General features: G+C 42.5%; 1 protein-coding gene across 2 annotated transcripts in view; it reads right to left on the reverse strand.

The window, feature by feature from the left end:
- Nucleotides 1-2,559, reverse strand: part of PRIMA1 (proline rich membrane anchor 1) — an 82,196-nt gene extending 79,637 nt beyond the window's left edge. Inside the window, exons 1-2 of one of the 2 annotated variants that reach the window (XM_048854894.2) lie at nucleotides 1,505-2,547; nucleotides 1,024-1,160 (exon numbers count right to left, since the gene is read on the reverse strand). In XM_048854894.2, the coding sequence (XP_048710851.1) occupies nucleotides 1,024-1,116 (93 nt within the window). In that variant the 5' untranslated portion in view covers nucleotides 1,117-1,160; nucleotides 1,505-2,547. Of the gene's footprint in view, nucleotides 1-1,023; nucleotides 1,161-1,504 lie in introns of both variants that reach the window. The other variant, XM_075129842.1, reaches the window with a different exon arrangement.
- Nucleotides 2,560-24,373: the final 21,814 nt, after the last annotated feature.

Below are 24,373 nucleotides of genomic sequence, written 5' to 3' on the forward strand. Positions count from 1 at the left end.
TCTCTCTATATATATGTATATCATTTTAATATTTATTATTAAGATAGCTCCAACAGTGTGATAGTTTCTTTGCAGACAGAGATGGACACAAGGTATGTCCCTGGATGAGTTTACACATCGCAGTAAGTAACGAATGACAGTATTGGTTTTTGCAGTGTTGCTGTAGCCGTGTTGGTCCCAGGGTATTAGAGAGACAAGGTGGGTGAGGCAATATCTTGTATTGGAGCAACTTCTGTCTGTGAGGTGAGCTGAAGAGCTCTGTGTAAGCTCAAAAGCATGTCTCTTTCAACAACAGAAGTTGATCCAATAAAAGATATTACCTCACCACCTTGTCTCTCTAGTATTGTTATTTAACATTTGTACATATCACCATGTGCATGCTGTGCAAGTCCATCTGAACTGTTTGAGAGGTCACTGAAGTTCTCTGTAGCACATTCAAATATTCAGAAGTATATGAAAATAAGGAAACAATTTAAAAGTGGGTACCTCTGAGATGCCAAAAATATAAAAAGCCATTTAAAACCACACACTTTGGAGTCAAACCCATGCAATTAGAAGTTGTTCTAAATGCACCATTTTGATCTGTAAACTAAAAACCATCTTCAGCAGTGATGACAGACTTTAAAGGTGTCAGGAGTGCAGCATTCGGAGATCTAAATGGCACTCTGGATTTCACAGGAAGTCTCAGAGTCTCTTTCTCGGGCTCTGTGTGACAGTGATCTCCAATTTCATCTTTTTTCACTGTAAGGGAATATGTATCTGTCTCTAAACACTCTCCTAAGCCAGGAGATGAAGCTATCAAACGCCACTTCTTCCCACACCCCACCAGGAGAGTATGGGGCAGGAAGCCCCAGGACCCCAACCAGCAATGATTATTTTCAGCTCAAGAGAGTCCTCTCCCTTCTCCCACTCCAGGCTAGGGCCACAGGGCATCAGTAACTGACGCCAGATGTTCATTTGTGCTGCCTGCCCCCTCCGACCCAGCTTCCGAGTTAGAAGTGCCTGGGGCAAGGTTGGGGTTACCTGAATGAAGCCCCAGAGGGGGTGGAGGGCACAGGGCAGCAGCAGGGAAGGCCAGCAGCAGGGGAGGAGCAGCAGCAGCTCTCTGATCAGCATCACTCCTCTGGGCCAAGGGGCTCGTCAGCTCACGACCTGTGTACCTGAACGGGGAGAGCGCACAGCAAAGGCGTTTGATCGCACTCCCATCCCCAAAGCGCGGTGCCTCCCCTCCCCGAGATCTTCCCAACTTTATTTCTGAAGGGGTGGGTGGGGAAGGGGCTTTTGGAAAGCTTCGCAGCTACAGGCAAGTCCTGGCTTCCCCGGTCACCAACTCCGCGCCGCCCCCCGGCCCTCCCGCCCTCGCTTCCCCTTCTCCCCTCCCCTTCGGACATGCCAGCGGCGGGGACCCCCCCCCCCAAGAGAACGGGGGTTGGTGATGCTCTTAGCGCAGCTCCTGCCATTCAGGGCAAGCACCCAGATCGCTCGCTGTTGTTTTCCTTCTTACCCTGGGGGTGGGCGGGGGGCTGGGCTCTGGGTCTCAGGTGAAGCAGGACGCTGCTGGCGCTTCCTTTACATGCTCTGGCGGGGCACTGGGTGCGGGTAGAAAAGTTTGCAGCAGGATCAGTAGCAGCTGCTGCACCGCCTGGCTCCCCCTTGGCTCTGCCTCCGCTCGCTGCTGAGCCGGATCCCTGGCGCCCAGCAGCCTTTCATCGGGGTGCGCGGGGGGAGGAGGTGAGGGGCTTCTTGCTCAGAACAGGAGCTTGCCCAGCAAAAGAAAAAAAAGAAAAAAAGAAAACGCCCGGCCAGTCCTGTGTGTGTCTCTCGGGCTCCGAGGAGGGAGGGCAAGGGAGGAAATAAAACAGCCCACCCCACACCCCAGAGGTCCAGGCTGCAAAATGCCACTTGCTCTCAATGGCTGTAGGTAGGATGCGAAGCCCCAGAGGATAGTCCAAGTCTCGGAGCAATCCCTCCCTCTTTCTCTCTGCAGTTGCAACCGAACCGCAGGCTCCCCCAAGAAAAAGTGCCAGACAAGGTGCCCAGGAGCCCCAGCGAAATCAGCTGTGAAATCCGCTCCCCTCAGTCCCTCTGCTCTCCAAAAGCGAAGAGATCAGCTGCTCCCGTCCGCACAGCGCTCCCTTCCTGCAAGTAGCAGGCTTGGTGTCTAGTGCCTTGCCAGTTCCTTTGGGTACCAGATCCTCAGCTGTCCATCATCAGAGCCCCAAGAACCAGCAGAACAGAGAGAGAGAGAGGTGGGCTATGCGGAGCCCATGGGGAGGGAGCAGGGAGGACAACAGGGCTAGAGAGGCGCTGCACATGCAAAAAGGAAGGGTGTGTGTGTGTGTGTGTGTGTGTGTGTGTGTGTGTGTGTGTGTGTGTGTGTGTGTGTGTGTGTGTGTGTGTGTGTGTGTGTGTGTGTGGAGAATATGAGAGCAAAGCCAGAGGCTCCTGGCTCGCCTGTGAATTTAATCTCTCCCCTGCCTGCTGCTGCTGCAGTGATTTTTCATGCCCATCTAGCGAGCCCATTGTGTGTCTGGCACTTGGCTCGGTGCTTTTTCTTCCCTCCCTGATGACACTCGATCGGGGATTTCTTCTTGGGAGGCTCAGGGGTTTTCTCCCACACTCATTAAAAGATCATTGCAGGTTGGAAACTGACAAGCTTCCCCTCTCCTCCCTCCCCCCCTCCCGCCCCCATTGCTGCTCGAGGCGAGTGTGGTTTTGCAAAGAAACCCCCCCTCCCTCCCATGGGGCACCTCAGTGGAATAAGTGAAGCCCAGGAACAGTTGCAGGTTTAATTGTTTTACTCATTTCTATGCAAGTGGCTACTATAGGAGACACAGTTATAGAAAATACAATCAATTAGTATGAATGTTTCTACAGCACCTACCATCTGAGGATCTCAAAGCACTTTACAGTATTAATGGATTTAGCCCCAGCAGGGTCAGGAAAGTATCATCATCCCTGTTTTAAAGAGAGGGAAACAGGACGAGAGAGGTTTATGGCCTGATTTTCAAAGGCGCTAAGCACTTGCTGCTCCTGTTGCAATCAAAGGGAGCTATTGGGTGCTCAGCATATCTGAAAGTCAGGCCCTAAGTGACATGTTGATGGTCCCACAGCAAGTGTGTGACAACTGTGGTTGTAGAACCCCAGGTTTCCTGACTCCCAGGGCTGGGCCTTCCCTATCAGAGATTAAAGCACATTAATAAAACCAAATATCGTAACAAAGACAACCAAGAGGGATAAAAAAAAAGCCACTCAAACCTTAAACATAGTCAGCGGGCCTCAATGCGTGCCCTCATGACCATGCGACTTGGAGCCCTGAAGGTTTGATGGGCCACAAAGGGTACAAATGTCAGTCAGATGCCTTCTGCTGGGAAGCGACATTTCTTTCAACCTGGCATGTGGGATTATCCTGTCATGTGAGTGAATTATTTGCTGTATGGGTTTTTTTTTTTTTTTTTTTTGGTGTTTCGTGAGATGTAATAATGAAAGACGCTTTGAGACATTCATTTCTATTGTGTTTCTATGTGATAATGAAGCACACTGGAACATTTAAGAGCGCGTGCAGGGAAGTGAATAAAGATTCCTTTATTGTAAGGGTGGCACAGTCTTGCCTCTTTACAAAGAAGAAATAGAGTGGAAAGATCAAAAAGCAAAATGGGTTTAGTTTTTTAGTGAGCCTGTTAATGAGCAAAGCTGCGGGAGGGCCTGTGAATAGTGGCTGTTTCTGTAAGTTAAATTTATCATATGTCAACATGCTAATAAATATTTTTGCTGCGTCGAGAGCTTGAGTCAATTTTTAGTGTCACACTCTGTTTCTAATTACGTAGAGAGATGGGCCTAAATCAAAATGTCTTATCTGGACACCTCCCAGACTGTGGGGGTGTTTGAAATCCAAATCTGGATCCAGAGCCAAATTTTTCAAATGGTCACTGTCTTTTGAAGGGACAAAGCAAAATCCTGGAGCTGAACATCTCAAATATTGCAGTGTTTGGGCTCCAGATGTGAAGTCTTAAGCCCAGCTCTAGTTATATATTTTATATACAGGTTTGAATGAGGGAGCGCGGAGATGCTAGATTAATTTTTTTCTCTACGTTTCTGGCACAAATTCAGCCTAGTTAAGCAAAATTACTGTTTCATGACTCTGCTTTGAGAAGCAAGGATAAAAATATGTCAATGTGTTGCAAATAAGGGCTAGAATTTTTCTCTTACATCACTATTACATTGATGTAATGCCGCTGATTTCAGTGAACTTACCCCTGATTTACACTAGTGTAAGTGTGAAGGGAATCAAGCTCAGCAATGTCTTATAAATGTAAACAATCCAGGTGAACTTAGTGGACCAGGATGAATTTGTTCCAATAGAACTATGTATTTATTTGTAAGTGTGTGTGTGTGTGTGTGTGTGTGTGTGTGTGTGTGTGTGTGTGTGTGTGAGAGAGAGAGAGAGAGAGAGAGAGGGCAGAATAGAGAGAGATGCATAGCTGATGACCTTGGATGCAGTCAGTAATTGTACAATAAATATATTTTCTGTAATGATGCTGAAAAAGCTGCACTCCTTTTCCATAGGTCTACTGTGTAACATACAGTGCTTAATATATTGTCCTTGTTCAATTACAGTTTTACCGAACTGGAGTCTCAAGAGACTGCAAGCTTTTCAGGCTTTCTGGTGATTTCCTGAAGGTATTTCAGCACTTGATCGCAGTACAGAAGATAATAAATTGCATCATCTGTATACATAGTTCTTGGTTCCTGACAGAATGAGAGATAAGGCTTAAGGCATTGTAAGCCAAAAAATACAACACAGATTTCTTTTCTTTCCGTGTTTACAGTGACTTAATGTCAAAAGAACTGTGGATTCTCCTGCCCTTAGCAATTCTTCAAGTACGAGCTCTAAGTGTTGTTCCTTTGCCCCAAAGACACACCAGGGAACTAAGGGCACAGTGGACCAAACTCTACTCCCAGTTCCATGAGAGCAGCCACAGCTGATGTTGCAGCACTGGTGTAACTAAGAGCCAACTTTGGCCTACCTGACTGGCACCTTTTCTGCTTTGGGGTGGTAATCTGGCATTAATGAAACCACTGGACTGTAAATATTTTAAATCAAATGTTGAACTGTGGGTCAAATCCTGCAGTCTATATTCAGGCAAATCTCCCATTAAAGAGAAAGGGAGTTTAGCATGTGTAAGTGCTGAGTATGGACCCTTTGCTCCTCCACATATGATACCAGTGTCCTCCATTAACTCCAGGGGGATTTACTGGTTTTCTACAGAGGGAGAATAGGGCCCCAGAATTTTAATCTCTGTGAGAAAGATAAATGATATGATTGGGTCATTAAATAATTATAGGCCCTGATTTAGCAGAGCTTAAGAAAATGCTTAACTTTAAGTGTGTAAAGTTAAGTACATGCTTAAGTGCTTTTCTGAATTGTGACCTCATCAAAGGACAAAAGCACATGTTTAAAGTTAAGTTAAATTAATTTTAAGCACATGCTTAAACCCTTTTGTTTAATGTTAAGCACATATTTAAGTGTTTTGTTGAATCAGAGCCAAAATTAAAAAGGACCGCATGATTTTCTGTGGTAGAGATACTATACGTATACTGAGAGACAGGCATAGCTGAGTGGTTTGATCCCAGGACCAGAAACCCAAGAATTCTTGAATTGTAATCTCAGTTCTAACAATGACATCTTCTGTGCCCTTGGTCAAATAACTTAAACTCCCTGCCTCAGTCTTCTTATCTGTTAAATGGCGGTGTAAAAACCCAGCTACCTGAGAGTGGTGTTTTGAGGTTGAATTAGTTAATGAGTCCTGTCCTGTAAGGTGTGCTTAGCACAGTGCAATGTTGGGCATTATGAACCTATAAAACAACATTGCTCCAGATTCTGGCTCGGTGTGGGCAAAGTGAGCCTGAAAAGTGCCATGGAAATGCGGTTTGAATTCTAAACAAGATTTGTTTGAAAAAAGTTTAATCTCTTTCAGGAAAATGCTGTTTGCACTGTATTACTCAAATGATCTAGCAAAAGTAACACACAAACCAACACCAATATTTTACTCTTGGGGTACACCCAAGTAAATTGGCAACAACTTCAGGTAAACAGTTACTCCAGATTTACACCAGAGTAAGAGAAGAATGTGACCCTGAATGCCTGTTTTGTGGGATATTTACTTAGGTCCTTGGTTTGATTAGCATTGATCAGACTAGTTTATCTTGTTGGGGTTTTTTAAACATTTAGTGATAAACAATACAGTCATGATAATATTCTGCTTTTCTGACTATTCAGGGAACATTACAATAACTGGAACACTGATTAGCAATAAGAATAATGATTGCTATTCTTATATTCCAGGTAACCATTCTGGTTATGATGATCCATAAGAATACATTTATTTTTTCAGTATAGACTGATTTTATGATATTATTAAAGTGATTTGGAGACTTGGACCAAGAGTCTTGTTCACAGTTGCAATGCTCTAAATCTGGAGTAATATCATGGAAATCATGAAAGTTACTATGGATTTACCCCCATGTGACTTTGTCCCCACCTCTTCTGACATAGCAAGCAGGCTTTTAGCTGGAGTGGAGACTGAATCAAAGAAAATGAAGGTTACCACATCTCAAGGAAGGGCTTTGTGGTCAGTCAAGGCTTGGAAGCTGCCATTTAACATTCTACTGCTTGCTAATGATATTTCTGGACATATGCCAATGAACTTAAGAAGAATTTAGTTAGCTTCTTCCTGAACCAACTGAGATACCTAATCTTCTACCTGGGGAAAAAAATTAAAGAATACACAAGCAAACAAAGAAAATTATGATTGATATTTCAAAGCCTTGTCATGCCCAATAGCATATTCTCTCCATCAGTCTTACTTTGTCTTCTCCTTTTTCAAGAATATCATTGCCCCCTTTCAAGCCAAGAAGCTAGTTCTGCACTCATGGGAGGTACACAAAGGGGGGCACTAGCTAAAGGGGGGACATGTGACCTCCCCACGTGATCTCCCATGTGACTCCATCCCCAGCCCGGGGCCCACATGTTCTCCCCATTCCCTTCCCATGATCTATCCCACACTACCTGAGGGGCGGAGGCTTTGTTCTCCTCCCCCTGTGCCGGAGGCTTCTGAACTACAGGGCTCTCCAGAACCACCTTGGCGAAAGAGCAGAACATGAGGCCGCGAGGTGGCCCCACCCTGGCAGCTCCTCCGGCACAGCTGTATTGCCACCAGCCCTGTCCCGTCCTCCGGCGGGGCTGCTGTACACATCCGAGGCAGGAGATGCAGCTGCGTGGAAGGGCTAGAGACAGGTCTGGGGGTGATGCAACTGCACCGGAGGAGCTGCCAGCATGGGGCCACCCAGCGGCCCCATGTTCTGCTCCTCCTGTGTCTTTCTGGCATGGAGTACCGGCGATAAATATCTTACCGGTACGACATACCGGATTGTCCTACCATACTTACACCACTACCTCTCTCAAACACACACACCTCAATACTCAGCAAAAGCCTCCATCCACTCTGTCCAAACGCCTGTGGGGGTACACAACCGCTTTTGTCTTAGGTGGACTTTCACCTAAAGGATCCCAAAGTATTTTACTGCCTGTGTCCAAAAATATAGATAAAAGGACGCCTAAAGTTAGACTCCTGAGTCATATTTAGGCAGCTAAATAAATGGCCTGTTTTTTTCAAAAGTTCTGAGCATTCAGTAGCTCCCCTTGGCTCAGATGTATAGGGATAAGATCCCCAAAGTTGTAAGGATCTTTATTAAAATTTTAAAACAGCTGATTGTTGTATTTTCATAGTTTTAAATTAATAGTTAATGGAATATTTGAACTGGAGTTTGATTTTTAACACAAGGGGTTTCAATTAAACCTCTCATGGGTTTCCCCCTACATAAGTCCTGGGGCATCATGATGTTAATGGAAATCAAAGAAGCTACACTGGTTTGAGTCAGAATAAAAACAGGACCTATGTATGAAGCTACATGACATAATCTATAGCTTGTGTTCATATGTGTGTTCTTTTCTGTGTGGGTATGTTAAATCAAAGACACTGCAAGTGTATGTTCACGGTGAAAAATGTACTGTACGATGACTACACTGCATGTAAGTGTGGGCTTGCATTTTCAGATTTCTTGTTATGAAATGCTGCTTGGTTAAGTGCAAAAACACGCATCCTGCTTGTCCTCTTTCTGTAGTTTGTCATGATTTGTTGTCTTCAGCAAATGGATCCGATTAGAGCATCATTGCTCTTTATTTATTAAAGGGAAAATATTGTGCCATTAATTATTAAAAGCACCCAAAGAAGTCCCGATATCTTGAATTACTTCCAAACCAGAGGATAATGTATAGTGCAATACTGTCTTTCTTTTCCGTGTGTTAGTTACTACCCAACTTGTGCCTGTTTTTACTTTCTAGGATTTAATACCCCCCATTTGCACTTGTAAACGATTGTACACATATACTGCTTACACACACCACACTCTCTACCTGCAGTTCCCTTGCTAAGATCTGACTTCAGATAAAAGTAACATAGGGCTAGACCATGTCATTAATTTTCAGGCAGAACTCCTAATCAATTACATTGCAGACTTCTGCTTTAAAAATTGATAGTACATAATGGCCCGTACATATTCCTCTGGGATATGAACATTCTGTAATTAGCAGATAACTTACTAAACATCAGTTAGCTAAATCTTTCCCAACCCTAAGTAAAAATACCTATTTTTTTTATTTTGCATCACGCTGTTAAAGCTTTCATTTGTCTATTATATTTAAGGCTTTTATAAGTGAAAAATAAAAATAGGATGGTTATTGGCTATATTATTATTGAAACTGATAGGGTCTAAGACTGAGTAAGCTTAATCATGTGACAGTGCTAATAGAACTGTCCAGACATTGAGCATGAACAGGGAATCACCTTTCCCAGAGGAATGGATAATGATCTATGCGGCTCCTTTTTGAGAGACAAAGTGGGTGAGGTCATATCTTTTATTGGACCAACTTCTGTTGGTGAGAGAGAGAGAAGCTTTCAAGCTACACTGAGCTCTTCCTCAGGTCTGGGAAAGGTTCGACCTTGTATTTAGCTGTGATGCTCTGAGTACCTTTCGCAGACCCGAGGAAGAGCTGTGTGTAGCTCGAAAGCTTGTCTCTCTCACCAACAGCAGTTGGTCCAATAAAAGATATGACCTCACCCACCTTGTCGCTTTAGGGACCGACACAGCCCAGCAACACTGGCTCCTTTTTATTTGGTTTCACTTGCACGCATCACGTATGAAGCTCTGCACATTTGATTGAGGATGCTGCAGGTGTAGAACTCGTTAAAAGGAAATGAAAATCTCTAGTTTTACTTTTCAATAAAATCCTTTTCCTGGCTGTCTCTTCAATGAACCCCTAGGAGTCAGAATCCTCTCTAAAACAAGCCAGGGGGATTTCTATCAACAGCATGTATATGATTGAGCTACTTGAGATGGTTCCTTTCATATTGCTATGAGTGGTTTTTCTAGAATCTAGTGGAGAATTCAGCCTAAAGGCTGTTAATGTGACATGACAGCAGCACTGAGGGCCTAATCCAATTCTTATTGAAGGAATGTGGCTCAGGCCCTAAATTCTTAGGATCTAACTCTCTCAACTGGAGCTCAACATGCATTGGATGAAAAAGTGAAAGTGATGCCCTGTCCTCTCAAAAGACAGCAAATTACCTGGTACTCTATGTTCCTGCCATTAGCTAGAGGGGAGATTACTTGGCTTGATCACTTTTCAGCTGTGTTGCAGAAATAATGGCCATGGCCTTTGAAAAAGTAGGAGTAGCAAGGCCAAAGCCCTCCTCCCATGATGAGCTGCCCTCTAAAGACAATGGAGGAACCAAAAGGGGAACAAGTTAAACACATCTGTCCCTTGCACATTCATATACTTCCAGGAAATAGAACAACATTTCCTCATTACTATGTTTTAAAGACAATCCATTTCATAATTCAGTTCTTTCCCTTTCTGTCCACGTCTTCTTTACACGTTACTTCTATTTTTATTAGACCTGGGGCCCAACCTGTAAAGTTAGAACCCAGATTTTAAATATCCTACCCTTCTGCAAAGCTCAGGGATAAATAGTTCAGCCCATCATTGTGATTGGGGCCAGCTAAACATCTGGCTTCATAGCCAGATTCCAAAATGTATTGGGGTATTTGGCTCTGGGTGCTCAGATAAAATGATGAGGGTCCTGGAATAAAATCCTGTAAAGATACAGAGAGAGAGAGTGAGGAGGGGTTTTGTTTGTATCTATGTATGTCTGATTTATACTGCATTTTATTATATACCATTCTGCTAAGCAAAGTTAGGAGAACTATTGGGAATAACCCAGGAAGAGTTGTTCAGACAGGAGTGGGCCAAACACAAATAAACAAGAAAAATAATAGCCAGTGAAATAGAGGTTCAACACACAAAAGAAAGACTCCCTTTCTGCCTACATACATCCATACCATTTATAGAGGTGGCAGGAACACACTGTGGTGGCTGATTGATTCCAGGTTTGGGGTTTTTTTGATGATACCATAAACTATAGGAAAAGCTTGAATAATGTATGAAATTATTCAATAATTAATAAAAGTAATCAGAAACACTCAACTGAAAGGAAGCTTTGCAAATTATTTCTCACCATTCTTCGTTTGTTTCATTTCACAGCATATGCTTGAAACCAGGGGACAGCAATCCTTGCATTTTGATACCTAGTTCTGTGTATCTCTGTGTGTTAGAGAAGAGATGGGAGGACTCCACTTATTGCTGGGGAATTGTTACTTCTGTTACAGGTGTGCAGAAAGCTGCTGAAATCTATTCCAGAAAACCAAACAGACTGCTTCGAGAGGAAGTAATTTGCTACAGGATGGAAGAAGAAAAGGACTATTGTGTTCCGTAAGGCTCTGGCTACACTAGAGAGCTTACAGCGGCACAGCTGCATTGGTGCACTTAAATTGGCATAAATTATGTGGCGCAAGGTGGTGGCTAATTTATACCTCTGAGGGACATAATATATGTCGACTTAAGCTGTAGTGTAGCCTAAGACAGTGGTCCCCAAACTTTTCATGATCGCAACCCCCTTACCCATGTCCGCGCCCCTCCCCTGTGGGAATTGGGGGCTGGGAGCTGGGGCCATGGCTGGGGGCAGGGGCTAGAGCAGAACTGGGGCGGAGTGGGGCTGGGTGGTGTTCCCACCCTGCCCCCAGTGGGGACTGGCCTGGGTCCTGCTATGCCCCGCTGCACGTACCTCCGCACCCCAGCAGTGTTGTTTCCTCGAACACATTCTTGTCTGCTGTGTCCCACTTAGTTCTAAAAGTCTCAAGTGAAGGATTCTGGCTATTAGAGCTCACAGCCAAGATGTTTGCCCTGCCATTAACTCTAGTTTTTACTTTTCTGACTCTCATCCCATTACTGCACTCCTTGTTACTACCCAAAACTGACTCTTTCTTCTTACGACTCAGTTTTACCATTCTTCCTCCTACTGAGTAGTATCTTGTGAAACAATTCTTCCCACTGACTTCACTAGAGCTGGATATGGAGGAAGGTGCTATGCAGGGAGATTAGGACTGTAGCCTTTTCTATACAGGGAATTTTATCAAATAGTTCCCCCTGTTGTTAATACCAGCCTACTGTAGACATGGCTTTTGTCTCTACTCTACTTTAGGCAACTATCACGTCTCCATCACTTCCTCATTTGTCACTTAGCCCAGATGTACACATCAAAGGCCAAATTCTGCCACTCTTACCCACACTGAGTAGTATCTTGCTTTGTGACTATCCTCACTGATTCCAATGGGACTACTCATGGAGTAAGGTACTATTCACTGTGAGAAAGGGTGGCAGAATCAAGCCCTAAGTTAGTCTCTCTTCATATAGCCACAGAATCCACAGTGTATTTTTGTTTAGACAGTGGCATCAGCTCCCATTATGTTGCTTCCATTATGACCAACCAAAATTACATCTGATGTAGTCAATGATGACATTATATACAGCTTGATATTAGTTAATGGCAGAAAAATAAATACAAGTTTGATCCTGTCTCCGAGCTAGAACTATGGTTAATACTTTACATGGATCAAAGGTGAGAGTTAAGAGCTACATATCCAAACGGCTGGAGTCATATGTCATTACAAGCTTATAAAAGGCTATTGATCTGTTATTACTGCATAGCTAACAGGAAGATATTACAAAGCTAATGCTAGGCCACTGTTGGCAGCACAGCTCATTACCAAGCCATGCTGCAAGGGGGTAGAGGTGGGAGAAGTGTGGAGGAGACCAGCACAATATTTGGAATTCCAAGATCCTAAGCAACTGTCCTGTGTATTTTTGGTCTGTATGTGGTTAGCAGGCCAAAGACACAAACCTACCTACTGCTCTGTTCCCTCCATCCACATGGCTGCTAGTCCCTTCCTCAAGGAGATAAATGCATCAGGAACCACACTGAGTTTACTGAGTCACTTTTCCCCCTTCCACAAATTTTGGCGTGGAAGGGGATATTTCTCTATAATCTGATATCATCAATCTCTTAGCACCAAATTCAGCTCTATGTAACCAGACACAACTTCCACTGATTTCAGAGGCAATTGTGCCAACTTGCTGTAGCCAGGCTGCATTTGATCCTTAGAGCTGGCATTCCCTTTGTCTTTTGTCTCAGAAATATCTAGCACTTCTGTTCCATTCAGAAAATATATTACAGCTCTGGCTGCATTCTGGAAGGGAGACCCATCTGTTTTCCAGCTGTTAGTAATGGAAGCTGTCACAAGGTGTTACCTCTCTATAAGTCATTACATGATATATGATTGAAGGTGCTGATGTCAACACAACAGAATGTTTTTCAATACAGTTGGCCACTATCAACATTTCAAGGGTATTTTCTCAGAGTCTGTGTGTTTATCTCAAGAGAAAGGAGAGAGATACCAAAGATTTTCCAGCACACAGAAGGCTATATTTGGCCATATCTCAGTGTTTCCCTTTTGTCCTGCCCCTTCTCTCAGTATATAAACTATCTTTCATGCCTGTCTAATCTGTTACATTTCTGTTAGTAGCGAGAACCCAATCACTACTGCTTCACTCAGGGGAAGTCATGCCAGTAGCATTTCAGAAATAAAATTCTTTATGGACTAATCTGACTTTTATAAAATCATGCGGATGCACACACGCACACACTGAGTCACCTGACCTCTTTCTCCACGTTTCTCTGTCTGTGACATGGATCTAAATAATTACCTACCTCAGGTGTGATTTCCTTCATCAGTGTTTGTAAAGCACTTTGAGGTCCCTGGATGAAAGCTGCTACAGAAGTTCAAAGCATTGTTATGTTATAAAATATTATAAATATTTAACTAGTGGTGGAGAAGTGAAAGGTTCTTTCTCCCACTGCCAAATGCCTGAGCAATCTGGGTCCCCAGACCTGATCCAAAGCCCATTGAATGTATGTGAGTTCTATGCTTACTCTAACAGATGGGCACAGAGGCTGAAAGTTAAGACAAACAGCCAGCCTTATATAAGGATTCCATTGCTTTTGTTATTTTTGTTCAAGCCAGATGTTTCATATAGTTTTTAGGTTCACCTCTCACCCATCAGATAAATTGCACTTGCACTCCCCAGTGTATATTGTACACGATACAGTGTGCCCATCACCAATTACGTTCTCGACTAGGCTTGACGACAGTGTGTTTGGAAATGTAGAAGTGTAAGAAAAAAAGCAAAGATACTGAAATGCTTTACACTGGATCCCTGTTACGGATGTTCTCATGCACCAAGACATAAATTACACAGACTGAAACATCATTTGTATCACACGTTGTCACAGTATCTCAAAATCACTTTCAGGACTGTACTTCATGGAAGTAGGTATGTAAATAGTAGGATCTTCCCACTTCAAGTCTCTCTCCATCAATGAGAATTCATCATCCCACAGTTTTGACACACCATTGGCTTTGATCCCTGCACCAGCCATTGGAGTCGTCTGCATGTTAAAAATATATCTTCTGCTAGAAGAAGCTAAGCCTCCAATCTTCAACGTTTTAAAGCAGTTCAGTTCAATCTGCTCCCTATTGTGGTATTAATTTTTTGAACGTTCAGATCCTGCTCTGTTCCTTTCCCTGTGTTATCTTAACAAATTAGTATGTTTGGTGGAAGAGAGAAACAACTTATATAGGGATAGACTGAGCTTTTTGGATAAGCCCTGAATAGGTAATTGTGTGTAACAGCTCCACCCCAGGACCAGACACCTCAGAGAATCACAGTTCCTCCTTATACACTGTGAGAAAGAGGGGAAGGCAAATACTGCAGCTCTTAAAAGGGTGCAGCTTCCTTCCCTCCTCACACATGGGCATCTTCACCCACACTACCCCCTACCTGCCCACTTGCTCAGAGTGGTGAGTATGCAGAGAGTCAGGGCTGTGCTTTGCTATAGTCTCGGACTGAAGATGTGGGTAGGCGGAGCAACGGGATTACCTGTGGAGTAAGGTACTCACTCCTCAGTGTGAGTGAAGGTGTCAGAATCTAGCTCTTACATTGTAAGATCTTTGGGCAGGGATTGTCTTTTACTCGGGGCAAGATTGTGCACCCCTTATTCACAGGGCTGAGCATCACAGAAATAGTCACAAGTGAGGTCAGCAGGACTACCCATAGGAATAACTGCTCATCAGTGTAAAAGGTTCACAGTCCAGCTCAATGTGTTTGTACAATGCCTAACTCTAGGGGTTACTGTGATACAAATACATAAAATAAAATAATAATAATTAATAAGGGTAAAGGTAGCAGAATCTGGTCCTATAATTACTCAGGGATTAAGGTGCTACTAAATGAGAGTAAAAGCAGCAGCATCTGGGCCTTATTAAGGAGAATCTATTATATTTTACATATGCCACCCAAAAACACACAAACTTTGAAGTGTAATCTTGGAATGTTCTCTAGCACAGAGATAATGATCTAGCGGATTGCTCATCTTTATATTGCTTACTTTCCCTCACAGAGAGTTTAAACTGTTCCCATCTTTCAAAATCCAATTTTATTTTATTGATCACCAGACCTAGCTTTACTTTTATCATGCCCCTTAGGTTATTTCTTCTTTTAATTCCCAGATGCGTCACCCAACCCTCAGCTGCTGATTTGAGGTTGATGCTGTACAATACACCTTGAAGCACCCTTCTGAAACTGCCATTATTCTGAATTCATCCCAGTATGTGCTAAGCACTTGGAGAGCCTCTGATGAAAAGGTGTTAAATAAATGCAAAGCATTATATTGTCAGCACTTTAAATCATGACAGATTTATCAGGTTTGGAATGTGAATACATGTTTTTGTGACTCAGCCATGAATAATCTACATTTGCATATAATATTTCTCTGTAGTCAACACACCTTCCTTCTGGTTTAATCCTTTTGACTTTTGCTGCTGTAATGGAATCTAAAACTAAATTATAGAAGTGATTATGGACTAGTTTGCTGAGTACTTGGTGAGGATATACATAGATTCATCTATAGACATGGATGCATACCCTTGGGATATACATGGATGCATCTATAGACATGGATGGCCCCTAGTCATTTTTAGCAAGTTGGCACAAAAACCGTTCACCAAAGCTAATCTTTCCCCCATCTACAAACAGATGCTTCCAATTTGCTTTCTCGGAATCCAGAGTTAACATGGCAACTTTATGTGCCCTTCTAATATTGTTAATTGCGTTTATTACAATAGTGCTGAGGGACCAAACAAGATTGGAGCCTCATTCTGCTTGGCACTGTACAAACAGAAAATAATAGATAGTCTCTGCCCCAAGAGCCTACAGTCTAAACAGACAAGACAGACAATAGGAGAGGAAAGGGATATAACATACCAGCAGTAATTAGTATTAATAAGATCTATAAGTTGTCATAAATATAAAGGGAAGGGGAAACACCTTTAAAATCCCTCCTGGCCAGAGGAAAAACCCTTTCACCTGTAAAGGGTTAAGAAGCTAGGATAACCTCGCTGGCACCTGACCAAAATGACCAATGAGGAGACAAGATACTTTCAAAAGCTAGGGGGAGAGAGAAACAAAGCCTCTCTCTTGGTCTTTGTGATGCTTTTGCCGGGGACAGAACAGGAATAGAGTCTTAGAACTTAGTAAGTAATCTAGCTAGATATGCGTTAGATTCTGATTCCTTTAAATGGCTGAGAAAATAAGCTGTGCTGAATGGAATGTAGATTCCTGTTTTTGTGTCTTTTTGTAACTTAAGGTTTTGCCTAGAGGGATTCTCTATGTTTTGAATCTAATTACCCTGTAAGGTATTTACCATCCTGATTTTACAGAGGTGATTCTTTTTACTTTTTCTTCTATTAAAATTCTTCTTTTAAGAATCTGAATGCTTTTTTCATTGTTCTTAAGATCCAAGGGTTTGGGTCTGTGTTCACCTATGCAAATTGGTGAGGATTTTTATCAAACCTTCCCCAGGAAAGGGGGTGTAACGTTCGGGAGAATTTTTGGGGGAAAGACGTTTCCAAACGTACTCTTTCCCAGTAATATATTGGTTAGACGTTTGGTGGTGGCAGCGATAAAGTCCCAGGGCAAAAGGTAAAATAGTTGTACCGTGGGGAAGTTTTAACCTAAGCTGGTAAAAGTAAGCTTAGGAGGTTTTCATGCAGGTCTCCACATCTGTACCCTAGAGTTCAGGATGGGGAAGGAACCTTGACATAAGTAATCTTATGTCAGAATAGCTTTCCTTGGAAAAGTCAGCCTAATTTGGCTCGGAGATTATGCTGCTTGTCTAAACGTTACTTGAGCAATTATTTTACAGTTCACATTAAGTAAACAGAATGATAATGACAGCAACACAGCATCTAGGTTTTGAAATGACTGACATAAATGTATTTCTTTATGCCTATAGAAACTTTACTGAGTATATTAGAAATCCTGGGCTTGATTCTCCACTGTTGCACCAGTTTTTCAACAGGATGAATCCATTATTGTAAATCTGGCATAGCGGAGTGGAGACAACTGGTTCCCTGAATGCCTTTTTAAACTAGATCTGTGAACCTGACCATAGCTGGGACCTGATATTGGAATGAACTCTCCCAAGGCAGACCCTTGCACACAAGCACAGTCCCATTTCTTTCAGTGGGACTCCATGGAAGCACTTGGGGCTGCCACATTGAGCTGTTTGCAGGGTCTCTTCCCTTTGGGAGGGTATCTTAGACTAATAGCCATTCTAGTGCACAGTGTTCCCTGTGCTTCATTTTCATTGTGGGAGGTCTTAGTCACACAAAGAGTGGTTAATTTCCTGCTTTGTGGGTGATTACTTTCAGAGCATATAACTGAATAGAATAATCACAGTAACTCAGAGATGTCCTTACCAGAACACCAATGTCCTTACTGTATCCTGATCCTGCACTTGAATACTGTAAATGCTGTTTTTGTGTTGTTTTGAGTTGGCAAAACTTCGCAGTAAATCTGCTCAGAAACTCAGAGGAAACTAATGTTCAGAATGCATGTTACTCCTGCCTAACCATATCATGTTAATACTACACTTTCCTATATGTCCTGGAGAAGAAGTGGACAGAGAGAGAGCTGCACTGTTTTCTGTATATAAAGATCTTGTTCTTTCATTTTATACTTTTGAACCATGATTACAGATCAGATAAATTTAGCCACTAGAGTCCTCAACCCTCGCCGCTCTTCAAAAGTATTTTAATGATCATGATTCACTGGTTTCAATGAGGCAATTCATGTGTGATAGGTTACATTTATGTATAGGTGTTTGCAGGACGCAGTGTTTTCGCTTTCCCTTAATGATTAATTTAAGCAGTTCATCACATTTTAAACTCATTTCTATAACCACCTAAAAATTGACTCAACGTATACCAGTTTTACACTCATGTGACTTCGCTGACTTCAATTAAATTGCTCCAGATTTACACCAATGTGAAAGGAGATCTCCATCATTGTGACATGAGGTCCTATACTCTATCATTTGTATAGCACAGATCTTTTCTGTCAGTAATTTGAATTTCATCCAATCTTCCAGACAGGCGGAACTTTTGTGTTTAAAACCCATCTCCCATTCCTCTGTAATAATATGCTTTAATGCACATTTCTTATATCAACCTGCACCACTGTAAGATCTCTTGTGTAGCTGCTCTATGCCAATGGGAGAGAGCTCTCCCATCAACATAATTAATCCATCCCAACGAGGGGCAGTAGCTATAGTGGCAGAAGCTCTCCCACCAACATGGCGCTGTCCACACCGGTGCTTGTGTCAGTGTAATTTATGTCACTCAGAGGGGTGCAAAGGATCGGTTCCCACAACCACCAATAAAAATGAATAGCCCACTGAATTTGGCCACACCTGATTTGATTGTGTTGGCCTCGTTCCTTTGTCTGTAGAAAATCTGTTTATCAACGTCCCCTGACATGCCTGGTTTAAACACATTTTAGTTATAATTTCAGCACAACTGCATACTCCTTTGTGGGTTGTCCGTACATCCATCACACCATAATTTTTCCTATGATACCTTTTTGACACACATGTGATGGAGTAGGGAGTTTTAACCTGGTAATCTTGCATGGGAGTTTTACTAGTTTACTGTCTGCATTGATACTAGATGGTTATGGGAAATAAGGGTGTGACTTCACTGAGGGATGACACTTGATGGCCAGCACATAAAGGATTGCAGCTGCCCTTCGTAACCTAGGCCCAGGAGGGGGTTGGGGCCAGGTGACACCTTCTGCCTGGGAAACTGGACAAAGGCTGGAGGAAGAGCTGGGGGGTGTGGCTAGATGAGGCTGCTGGAGGGAGTTTCAGTTTGGAGCTCGCTGGGGAGACCAGGGAGAAGGGGGCAGAACCTGGGTCTGGGCTCCCCACCCCCCAGGAGGGACCTGACTTGAGGGGTCCTGTTTTCTGTACCTACAAGCTCTGTTTTAGACTGTGTTCCTGTTGTCTAATAAACCTTCTGTTTTACTGGCTGGCTGAGAGTCACAGTGAATTGCAGGAAGTGGGGCGTGCAGGGCCCTGACTCCCTCACACTCCTTGACAACAGATTACAACAATAGTGAGTTGGGGTACACTGAGCGGGTCAGGCTAGCCCAAACTCACTGCTACATACCAGGGACCCCCTTGTCTTCTGGCATAGGGATGCTCTTAGGGTCATAACATACTTATGTACTTTGCTGAAAGGGGGACTCATTCAATAAATACTTTTGAGTTAAGTACAGCAAGGTGATGTCACCATGTTTTATAATCGAATATAAAAATAATTACTAAAGAGCTCTAGAATATCAGTGTATTCTCCATTCCTTCTCCTTCCTATCTTTGCCTCCCCCCCTCCCAATCTTAGAGCTAAATTGGGCTTTTGCTTATACCAATGCAAATCCATCAACTACACTGGGGTTGTGCTGGTTTTAAAGAAAGTCAGATTTAGCCCTACCTGTCTAGCTATGCTGGAGGTTCTTTGGGCTAAACAGAAGATTCATCCTCAGCAGAACAATATTGACCTTTTACCCAAAGGAGGAGACTTAGTGCCAGTTATTTATAGAAGACTTAAATCATGTAATTCTCCCAAAAGGCTGACTGCATAAAGCTAGAGCTAGCATAACTCATACATACCATAAACATATCCATGACTCATTACAGCAGACAGTGGATGAACTTACTGGGTTTTATTGAACTGTAAGGACTTAGAGTAAATCCACTGCTCCTTTCTCCATGTTCCACTTCCCTCCCTGCAGTGACTTACTTTTTTGCCCCACGGTGACAAAAGGGTTGAGTTTTACTACAGATCTCCTCAGAGTGGAAGATGTTGATAGTTATTCTCCACAGTTGCTTCCCAGCAGGCACTGCCAGCAGAACCCTGAAGTTTTATGTCGTACCAGTTAAATGTGACCTAACTGAGAATATTCTCCAGGGCTTTTTAATTTCTGAACATGAACAATGTTGTGACAGTTGGCCAAGTGCATGTCCTTTGTGATGGAGTGGTTGTTTTCAAAGTCTCTCAGCTCTGATTCACTTTTGTTCAATTTATTGTTGTCTCTAGTAGTTGAGATTAATGTGGATTTTATTTTATAAGTGAATATGAAGTTCATTTGCAGTTCATATCTCTAGCAACACAGCAGAGATAAATCTTTTAGAAACAAAATGTCCTACTGCTTGCTCTGGGTTCATTAAGTTTGTCTAAACACTTAAGAAGTTCACTTTTAGTCTCTGCCTAGCATCAATTCCCGTGAAGTTAGGACTTAAAAAGTAAAGTGCATTGAGCACAGTATGTTGAGATGTGATATCCCCAGAAACCTGGTCATGTAGTCTCCTCACCTATTATTAACAAAAGAAGCTTGTATCTGTGCAGGGCCTTGTGCACTTTTTCATTCAATACCACCAACATTTTAGGTGGAAGGGTAGGTATATGTAAGCAGGTACTTTTCCCAACATGCTCTGCAGCCATTGTCACAATATGTCAAGTTCAAAATCACTGAGGTTATTTTCCTGAGGTTTGGCATTATTACAAAGAATAACAACAATAAAATAATATAAGAAACAGTTTAAAGTTCTCCCCAAGACTGGTTGCTCCTACAGGTCCTCCTTTAGGAGTGCTCACCCCACACCTAAAATCTTCTCACTACTGAAAGCCACTTCACCTTCCCTATATCAAGATATGGTAATGAATCACTTATGCCAGTGAGTCAGCAGAAACAACTTAACCCTTTCCCCGCAGGATCAACAGGGTAAACACAGAATGGCTACAGTTCTCTAGTGTAAGAAACTTGGAATGCTGGTCACACTGCTCTAAGAGTGATCTTCCATATGTCTGTGTCTGATACATTAGGGCCAATTTTTTCAAAAGCAACTAGTGATTTGGGGTTCCTCCATTTTTGAGTGCCCAACCGGAGACAACTTAAAAGTGCCTGATTTTCAGAAAGTGCGGAGAACCTGCCCTCTGAAAATTAGGCTCAGGTTGAAAACCCAAAAATGGAGGAACTAGTCACTTGGGAAAATCTTAGCCTATCTGTATAGAATTTTACTTGACATTTTATGTCCTGTGTGTAATCTGCAGAGTTGAAACTAGAAAGATAATTCTGAACATATAACTAGACCTACAGCACAGTCATGCCAGTTTCAAAATGCCATGTGACCGGGGGCTATCTATAACACCCAGGTCACTGAGGTTGCTGCAGCACTGGGAGATTTGCAGGTTTAACTGAAGTCAATTAATCAGTTTCTGTTGGGATCACTGATACTTGGGTGGCAATTGCTGGGCTAATGAGGCAATTGGCTCAATAATTGGGAGGAACTGGGAGGTAAAGAGTGGTCTTAGAGAGAGAACGGGGAAGAGGAGAGAGAGAGTTGTGTGGAAGTCTCTGTCTGCTGTATACCTAGGGTTCCTTCTTTACAGTGTTGTAGCCGTGTTGGTCCCAGGATATTAGAGAGACAAGGTGGGTGTGGTTCTTTCTTTTGTGCTTGGAAACCGAAGATTAAAAGCACACTTTATGAAAGGGAAATGGCCTGTGTGTGTTGGTGGCTAGGAGACCACAAGAACAGGCTAGTCAGCGGCCCTATGGCATGCAAATATTTAGGACTACCTTTATTTTTCATTAGTAATAATATATTTGTTCTGAGGCTCCTGAAATTTTACCTTGTGCCATTGTGTTCTCACAAAACACAAGCTCTTGGAGTATGTAGTTTTATAAAAGACTTTAATACAAATACTTAGGCCTTGTCTACACTATGGGGGGAGATTGATCTAAGTTACGCAACTTCAGCTATGTGAATAATGTAGCTGAATTTAACGTACTTAGATCTACTTACCGCAGGGTCCACACTATGCTATGTTGATGGGAGATGCTCTCCCACCATCTCCCCTTGTGCTTCCCATGCAGGTGGAGTACAGGAGTCAACAGGAGAGTGATCTGCGGTCGATTTAGTGGGTCTTCACTAGACCCGCTCAATCGACCACCAATGCATCAATTGCCACAAATCGTTCCCCCAGTAAGTGTAGACAAGCCCTTATTTTTAAGTTAATAAATTATTCGCTCTAACTCTACAGTATGAGAGATGCTCAGGCACTCAGGTTCTATGTGGATGGGTGTGGTAAAACACCACCACCACCCTACTGGCTATATGTCTTAATGTATAGATAATATTTAAGGCCCCAATCCTGAAAAGACACATGCTTAATTTGATGCATTATGAGTGGTCTCATTGAAGTTAATGGGATCTATATCAGGGTGAGGTATTATCCTTAATGCATCTTATTCCATTAAACCCTACATAAAGTTATTTTAGGATATCCTTTATGTCCTGTTTAGTAGACAAGTTATACACCTGTTTGATCATGTGCATTTGCAGACTTTTCTGTAACCCAAGCACATATGGAGCTTCCCATTCCACTATTTCACTGTGTGCTGTGTGGTATCTGTCCTTAAACACACATGCCAGTCTGGCTTTGCTACATGAATAATCTTAATATTTTTTACTTACTATTAGACAGTCACTAATAGTATTGCATATGTTTATTATGGTTATGTTACATTCACCTCTAGTATCTGTTTTGAAATTCACTCTGTGCTAACTTATTTCTATTGCCACAAACTAATCTGTTGTAGAAACTGCATTCTCATCAGAGTTTTGTCCTCTAGCTGCATGTTTATGAATGTATTTTGCTTTTGCATTTTTTTCTGGTTTGAACAGCTAGGGACTTGCTTTTGCAAAATGGCTGCTTTTAGTGTATGTGTGACATTCACCAACTCCAGGGGCTGCTGTTATATCTAATGTGCAAGTCTTTCTACCAGTGGTTCTTAACCTGTGGTCTGTGGGCCACTTGCAGCCCATTCAGCACAGAGCTGCAGCCCATGTGACATCCTCAGGGCCTTAAATGTGGACTGCATCCAATAGTATTGGATGCAGTCCACAATGGTAAATAGGTTGAGAACCACTGCTTTAAGAACATAAGAATGGCCATACTGGGTAAGGCCAAAGATCCATCTAACCCAGTATCCTGTCTTCCGACAGTGGCCAATGCCAGGTGCCCCAGAGGGAATGAACAGAACAGGTAATCATCAAGTGATCCATCCCCTGTCGCTCATTCCCAGCTTCTGGCAAACAGAGGCTAGGGACACCATCCCTGCCCATCCTGGCTAATAGCCATTGATGTGCCTATCCGCCATGAATTTATCTAGTTCTTTTTGAACCCTGTTGTAATCTTTACACAAAAGCTGAAGGGATCAAAGGGATCTGCAATATACTATGTTGCTTCCTATTAGACTGCTACATATAAACAAGTTTTCAATACAACTTAACTGATCACTTCCACTTGGAGGCAGGATATGATGGAAACCTGCTGGCTTGTAACTTCCTAAACTTGCCATGTCTCCCGTCTTGACTATTGAAATACTGAAGACATATTGGTTTTATCCTTAGACATACATTTTATTCAACTGCTTTTGATGAATATTCCAAAATGGTATGTTTCATTTTGTTTTAAGACACTTACATAGAAAGCTGTCTAGTCCTGGAGACCTGTTGGGATTAAGTTAATTAGCCATTACATGAAAGATTTGTTTCACTGCAAGTTAGCAAATCTTCTCTTCTCTTGCAGAGACTCCTCTTGCAGCTTGTCAGGAAAGAATTAGCCTGTGTGCTAGGGTTGTGTGTACGTGTACATATACACAGAGGTGCTGAAACAGTTTTTATAGTGGGGTTGCTGAGAGCCATTGAACTAAACTGTAAACCCTGTATATAATGGAAACCATGTCAAGACAGTGGGTGCAGCAGCATTCCCAGCACCCCTAGTTCCAGCACTTATGCATATACATATTATACACACACAGAGAATAGGAGCCTGTAGCCTTAGTTGTTCATCACCTAAGTATTTGTGATTTCAGCTCATTTTTATTCAGCAGAATGATTGGAAATGTCTCCTGGATCATCAGATGGCAAAAAGACACTGATAAACATATGATCTGATAAACATGGGTTCAGGTTGGTTCCAGCTCCAAGATGTGCTTAGGGTAAAAGCAAGAAGATAAAGGCCTCCCTCTAAAATAAAACTACCAGGAAAACAGAATAAGCATGAGCTGAAGTGATAAATTAGTGGCGAAATCAAATAAATCTCTCCAAATATTTTTAGCTTGCTCAGTTTCCATTAGCTCAACAGGAGGTTCTGCAGTCTCACCTGGCAGCTTATTAATACTCTACTGATTGGTAAAAATGTAGGAAGTTAACTACATGGGCATTTTGGTTAATCAGATCCTTTAGAAAGTTATGAAAAGTGACACAGGAGACACTACATGAAATTGGGGTTTATATACTGCTACAAAATAGGATCTCTTTTTTCAGGCTCAGTAGTCTGAAAGACTAGGGGACCATAAATCCAGCACTGTTACATGAGAAGAGAGTCCGCTCAC

Source organism: Caretta caretta, chromosome 6 (genome assembly GCF_965140235.1).
Source record: "Caretta caretta isolate rCarCar2 chromosome 6, rCarCar1.hap1, whole genome shotgun sequence".
In the NCBI taxonomy this organism is placed as follows: Eukaryota; Metazoa; Chordata; order Testudines; family Cheloniidae; genus Caretta; species Caretta caretta.